This window comes from Brassica oleracea, chromosome C6 (genome assembly GCF_000695525.1).
Source record: "Brassica oleracea var. oleracea cultivar TO1000 chromosome C6, BOL, whole genome shotgun sequence".
Classification (NCBI taxonomy): domain Eukaryota; kingdom Viridiplantae; phylum Streptophyta; class Magnoliopsida; order Brassicales; family Brassicaceae; genus Brassica; species Brassica oleracea.
Genome location: NC_027753.1, coordinates 9,961,261 through 9,968,201, shown reverse-complemented (window position 1 = coordinate 9,968,201; position 6,941 = coordinate 9,961,261). Strand labels below are relative to the sequence as shown.

Genomic DNA, 6,941 nt, shown 5'->3' with positions numbered 1-6,941 from the left:
AAAGACTATAAATAATTTATTATTAATAAAATTATGAAATTATTTACAATTTGATGACTAATTCATCGCCCTTTTTTATATGTTAAATTTTTCATAGAAGTTTAAAAATCATTTTATTTTTTTTAAACATGTATAACTAATTTATAATCTTTTATGCCATACTAAGTCATAATATAATATTTCTTCATATTTTACATTAATAACCATTGTTTTTATATATCGTCTACAATTCTCTAATTACATCTATTTGTTCAATTTTTTATATGATATCAAATATTTATCGTAAATAGATGGTTTAAGATGCCAAAAAAATTATTTACTTGGTGAATATAATACATCAAATATTACAAATACATTATTTAGTTAAATAAATAACCAAAAACCAAAAATTCAAACCCGCGCTGGCGCACGGGTCAGGGTCTAGTTTTCTTTAAGATATCAGATAGAGAGAGATGATTTCAATAGAATATTCTTAAAGATAACTATTTGGCAAGGAATAATTTTCCGTAGATTTGAATATAAAAATATACACATCAATATTTGAAAGATTTAGATGTATAAGAATATCTCATTTTGTACATTGTTATATAGCAGTATTTTATTGAAATGTAATTTTAATAATCCGGAAAACTTAACAAAACATTTAAAAAAAATATTTTTTAATCATACATTCAAGCCAGTGATAAAATACAAAGAAAATTGACAAAATAATAATTATATTAGGGGTGCATACAGCATACCAAAACAGTTTTAAAATATGACATACAACAATATTGCATTTCTATCAAGTTTTTACAAATAAATCCACAAATATTAATTCAATTTTGATAACATAAAATATACTGCATTTTTAAAATGCGGATAAAAATCTAGTTTAGTTTTACAATATTTATTACAAATATACTTTAAATTAATTACATTTAGTTATATATTTAAATTAATTATTAAAATATTAATAATGTTGAGAAATCCCAAAACGTACCAATAATTATTCGAAGAAGCTATCTATTCTATTAAAATAGAAGTCACAACATCATGTCATGTGTGATTTTTATGTTGGACCAACCTTAAAAATTTTAAATGTATTTTAATAAGACTAAAAATATATAGAATCTTTGAACTAATTTAATCATAATATCTTTTGATATCCTTTCATTTAAATATAAATATATTAAAAATTCAAAAAAACTGTTTAGAAAATTTCAACAAGATTTTAATTTTCAAAAATTATATGTAAATATTTTTACTAATTTTGTAACTAGTTTTGAAATATTATTATACATTAATATATTCAGTATCATTTATAAAATTAAAAAAAAAACTTATATCCTATTTTAATCTATTATATGATCACAATCAATCATATTAAAAATATTATTATGTCGATCTAAATATTTTAACAATATCATAATTTTCAGAACGTTTATGTAAATATTTTTAGTAATTTCGTAATTAGCAATGAACTATTATTATGCATTAATATATATACAGTTATTGTTTATAAAATTAAAAAATAAAACTTATATCCTATTTTTATCTATTTTGTAATCATAAATGTTTAAAAATTATTATATTGAACTACATATGATAAAATTTATAAATTTTATTTTCATAATTATTAAATATTTATGTTAAAAATTACAATATGATGACAAAACGGCTTAACAATAGAAACAATACATTATAAAAATTCACATATTTTAGAGTTTTGTATATACAATAATATATTATGTAAATTGAATAAACATAAATATATTACTAAAAGGAAATTAGTTTTGAAGGGGGGATAAAAAATTAACATAAATTAAATACAAAATAATTTTCAAATATGTTTTTTCATGCGCATATTAATTTATTTAATAACTAAATGCAAATACAATAAGATAAATATATAATAAGAAGTAACAAATACATGTGATGGTTTTAAACGATTGATTATTTACAACATGTAAACTATAATTTATTTTATTTGAAATAATTATATAAACATTTACATATATGATTAAAATTAAAAATGTATACCACCAATGGTGTAAAATAAATATATATGCATATAAAACTGAAAATAATATCCCCGTTGTTGCGCAGATCAGGATGTAGTTCTGTTTATTAAAAATGCCCAACCGAGCCAAGTTGAGTTCCACAGCCAGGGGGTCATCAGTGTTTTCAGCCACGCTCACTTTCTCGAGGATTAGAGGTCTCTGTTTGCAATCACACCCCTCTTTTATGATTCTTCAGTTCGAAATAACAATCTTCTTATTTTGTAAATCTTTCTTTTTGTAATTATTCTGTGTGGAATCACAACTTTTCGTTTGTGAGAAAAGATCATAATTTCATACTAAACTTTGATAATGTTTTGTATCGAAGAGGTTAGCTGAAACATTGGTGTTACAAGAAATAAATCTGTAAATTATTGAAAGGAAAATTGATGTATGACCATAGAAAATTATAGGGAATGTATTGAAAATAATATTTAAAGAGATTTGTGTTAAAAATTAAAATGACGAATCTCTTGATATTCAAACATGAATTTTCAAGATTATAAAAGATCTAGCGGGTATTAAATTTATGATTTGCAAATAATACTTTAAATTATAAATTTAAGGAGTTTTCTGGTGATTAAAATGTTAATTCGTGGAGTTTGTCAGTTAGAAGTATCAAAATCCAAATCTCATTGTTATTTTTGTCCAAGGTTTTCATTTCATAAAAATTCAAAACAGAGTATTTGAAGAACAGAGTTTGGGTAGAGCATCACTTGCAAAAGCAACACCTAAACAGATTGATGTGCATAGACTAAAAATATAAGATAGCTGAGTGAAGAGAGTGGCAAAGTTTCGGCTGTTGGGAAAACATGTAATCTCATTCATATCCATCACTGAATGCAGGACAGAGAAAAGGACGATTGATTCTGAGAGTCCAGCGGCATTGCTAATTGAGGAGCAACCTGCAGCGTTGAAGCTTTGGCGGCAAGGGACAAACCCACACAAACTTACTAGAGGAGCTACATTCTTTATTCCACGTTCCAGTTGCCAAACAAGTCAGAAAGTACTTAACATGAACGATTGGAGAATATAAAACTACGAACTCAGAGGCGACCAAACACCACTTTGAAAAGTTTGAGAACTGTGCAGAGAACCACTACGCCAACTAAACAAGCCTAAAGTAATAGAATACAGAGCCACCAAGACAAAATACCAGATAACAACCTCATACTAAGGTAATAAAGTGGTACAACAAAGTGTAACGTCCTCTTGAGGTAAAGGAGCTTCAAACTTAACCCAAAGGGAGTTTTTTTTTTTTGGTCAACAGCTTTTTCATTCAAACCATTAAAAGCTTACACATTGTTTTGCAACATAAGGGAAGTAAGAGCAGTTTTTGCAAGGTTATCAGCTACAAAGTTTGTTGTGTGCGGAATTAAAACAAAAGATAGAGATGTGAAGAGAGGAATGAGGTGACCAATATCGCATAGAAGTCCCGCTATCTCGTTCAACACCAACCCTGATCGCAGGGAAGAGATGAGGATGCTTGAGTCCGATAGAATCTGGAGACATGAAATCCCCTCTTTTGATGCTTCCTGCATCGCCTTCCAGATGGCTAGAGCCTCCGCTGTTAGTGCTGATCCGACGAAGCTGCGCACAACATTCTTTTTCCGAGGTAAAAGGATTTTCTTACTGACATGCTTAAAATCTAACAGAAGGCAATGTTCAAACACAAGTGACCTCACTTCAATCCAACCTTTTCTTTTTGTCAATCGAAGTTGGAAATGTGTAAAGCACTAAGAATTCAAGTCGTCATTCAATCTAAGAAATAAAGTTGATTTGAAAGATATATTAGTGACTAAAACAATTCAAAATTAATCAGGGATCTAAATTCAAGCAAGACCCAAAAGCAAAATCAATATCAATCAAGATTAAGACTAAATTCATGGGTATATATAATTTGATTGGGTATAGATCATTGACTAGGGATGATTAATGATTAACTTCTAACTCAGGATACTAACAGAATCAAAACAAGCTTCTTTAACCTAGGATAACTCATACAAATCAGTTGATTCACATAATACTAATCATATGCTAATAAGATCCGTCCATGAGTGAAGTAGATTCTCCAGCTATACAAATTACAAGAATTCACTCACTTACTTTCGCAACAACAACAAAAAGACAGAAGTCTTAATTAAGTGTTTGTTTAGTCGGAGAAACATGGCATCTTTTGAAACCATCACCGCTGTTCAACCATTGACCGCCGTCAAAGGACTCAGAGGTAGCTCTCTCTCCCGATCAAAGCTCTTCATCAAGCCTTCTACTAGGTAATTTATATGCCTTCATACTGGAATCTTGGACTGAGTTTTATGAGAAATGCAACTAACAAAAGTTTGTTACTTTTGGGGTTTGTATTAGAGAGCTGGTGCCTTGGTGGCGAAGTATGGAGACATAAGTGTGATATTTGCTGCTTCTCAAGTTTTTTATTCTTGGAGGAGGCTCTTTGCTTACTTAAGTCAGTGCTTCAGCCTAAGCTAGGTCCTCAGTGCAAGCTTTATATTGGCTTTCTCAATTCTGTGAACCCTTTTTAATGATTTATGTATATTGTGTTGTGTTATTTGCTTTGTGAGCTAGTGATATGAGAACCAAATATGATGAATCAATAAAATTGCATATAAAAGTCTGCTACAACAGGATGGTGCTTTTCCATTTGAATTATAGAAAATGCAACAAGCAAACCTAATTTTACAAGAAAAAAAGAAACCGATTCTTTCAGGAGTATCTAGCCGTTGGACTCCTCATAACTCCAATAGTTTCAAGATAAGAACTCTTCTTGTTGGTTGTCATAAGGCCTGTGACTTTGGACAACAATGGTTTGTCTCGATCTCCATAATAGCTTTCTTTCTTCACTTCATTGTTCTTGTTACCCCATTGCATAACATCAGATAGTGATGTCCCTGTAGCCGTGTCCTCCGAAAAACTAAGTCTTTCCTCCTTCATTGTCTCTTTCACAAGATATCTGTTTTTAGAAGGTGCATTTGTAGGTTCTTGAGTAAGCTGATCAGCGTAAAGCACGTCTTCTATTTTCGACATCACCGTGTGAGCCAAACTCTCAAGCACTCTCGAGTAGCCCTCCAATATAGCAAGTCCTACATCCTGCACACAACCAGAAACTCAAGAATAAGAAGTGTATATTCCTCACAGCCAAAGAATCAGCTTAATTTCTTGAATTGTGGTCTTTTTACTCTGTTGCATTGAATCTTGCTGATGTCAAGCGAGGATTGAGAGATTCCAGGAAACCCTTGTTTCAAAAGAAGCAAGATTGTTTCAGCTCTTTCTTCAAACTGTTCTCTTTTCTCAGTACTCACTCCTGAGCCCCAAGGAGATTTTGTGTCCTTCTGCACCATCTTTCTCTTCCATATCACAATCGATGCTTCGATTTTGTTCTTTAGATCAAGAATCTTGTGCTCGGATGATAAATCCATTTCAATCAGGAACTGATCTGCATCAAACATCTCTACTGTTATCATTTTGTATATCACATCTCCCAAGCTAGCTCTCCCGTTCTGTTCTCAATAAACGAAAGAAAAAAACATCGGTAAGGAATGGATACATTAAAACAGATTCTTGATGAATGTTTCTGTCTTGACTAAATAACCTTAGGAAGTGATTCCAGGTAGCTTTCAGGAATCTCCATTTCAGACAGAACTTGAGCGTTTATTGCCATTGCAGCTTTAAGGACTTGATTAACACATTCCTTTTGGCTCTGTAGAAACCTTCTTGACATCTCGGAGAGGCCATTAGGTGGGACTTTAACCGCTGGTAACCACCATTTCTCATCATTTCTTGTCTCTGAAGAATCAGGAGAATCTTTTTTGACATAATAAAACTCATTTTGGTCCTTGAATTTGTCAAGACAATCCTGCAAATAAACAAAAAACGTCAAAATATTAGGAGAATTACAATAAAATGAGAGATTATTATAGTAATTTTTGTTCTTAGTTCTTACAAGGAGCATTGCATCGAGTTTCTTAAGTGCAGGAACGTTGCAGAGTAGATCTGTTCTCTGTCTTGTTGTCATGACTTCCATTGAAGATCCATCTTTGTTTGTTTGTTGCGTTGGAGCGAATTCAACTATATGATCAGCCACAGAGATAAGCCATCCAAGTTCTCTTCTCCACCGCGCTTTTCTATCAGCAGGCATTGGCTCCAAACGCCTCTGTTCTCCAAAGGCAGATGCTGCTAGATTGGTAATGGCATTAGATAAAGCCAAAGCCGAAGAAACGCCTTTTCCTCCTCCAGACATATCTTCTCCGAGAAGCAGTTTTGAAAACCTTTCTTTCATTTGCTCCATGGCTGTAATAACATAAGCAGAAGTTTAGATTTATCTGCCCTAACTTGCAACCCAAGAGTTTCATCCTAACTTGAGAGCCAAGAAACCTAGAATATATGATTCAATCCATTAGATTTTTGTACCTGCTTGTAATTGTGCTTCCATGGATTCAGAAGAAACCATCCTCGGAGTACCAATCTTGTCACTGCGGTTGGGCGTTGCATCACCGCTTGAAGGCAAAGGTGGCCGTTCAACACTGCCAAAATTTCCGGGTTGACTTCTGAACATCAGGTCATTATCATCATCATCAAAACTGTCTGAACCATCTATTTTCATGGCGCAATCTGAACTCCAGCTTTTAACATGTCTTGAAGCTGAATGTTCGCTCATGTTCTTGAAATGAAACAATCTTGATTTGTAACTCTCTTGTTCTTGCTCCATTGCTTTTACAATTCTAATCAAAATAATAATAAAAAAATAGAAGATTCCTGTGTTTTGAAGTTTCTTTTTAATCTCTATGTTTCTTAATCCTGTAATAAAGAGGAGTTTTAGGAGATTTTGAAGAAAAATAACAAACTTAATTAACCAAAAACGGTGTTTGATTTTTAAACTTAGCAATTACA

The 6,941-nt window shown here is 31.6% G+C and overlaps 1 protein-coding gene across 1 annotated transcript; it reads right to left on the bottom strand.

The window, feature by feature from the left end:
• Positions 1-4,679: 4,679 nt before the first annotated feature.
• LOC106300872 (rop guanine nucleotide exchange factor 11-like) lies at positions 4,680-6,780 on the bottom strand. Its single transcript, XM_013737128.1, has 5 exons — positions 6,462-6,780; positions 5,995-6,341; positions 5,644-5,907; positions 5,231-5,551; positions 4,680-5,141 (listed from the first exon to the last, which is right to left on the bottom strand). The coding sequence occupies exons 1-5, from the start codon at positions 6,757-6,759 to the stop codon at positions 4,758-4,760; spliced, it is 1,614 nt and encodes a 537-aa protein (XP_013592582.1). The 5' UTR covers positions 6,760-6,780; the 3' UTR covers positions 4,680-4,757.
• Between the last annotated feature and the right edge of the window lie 161 nt (positions 6,781-6,941).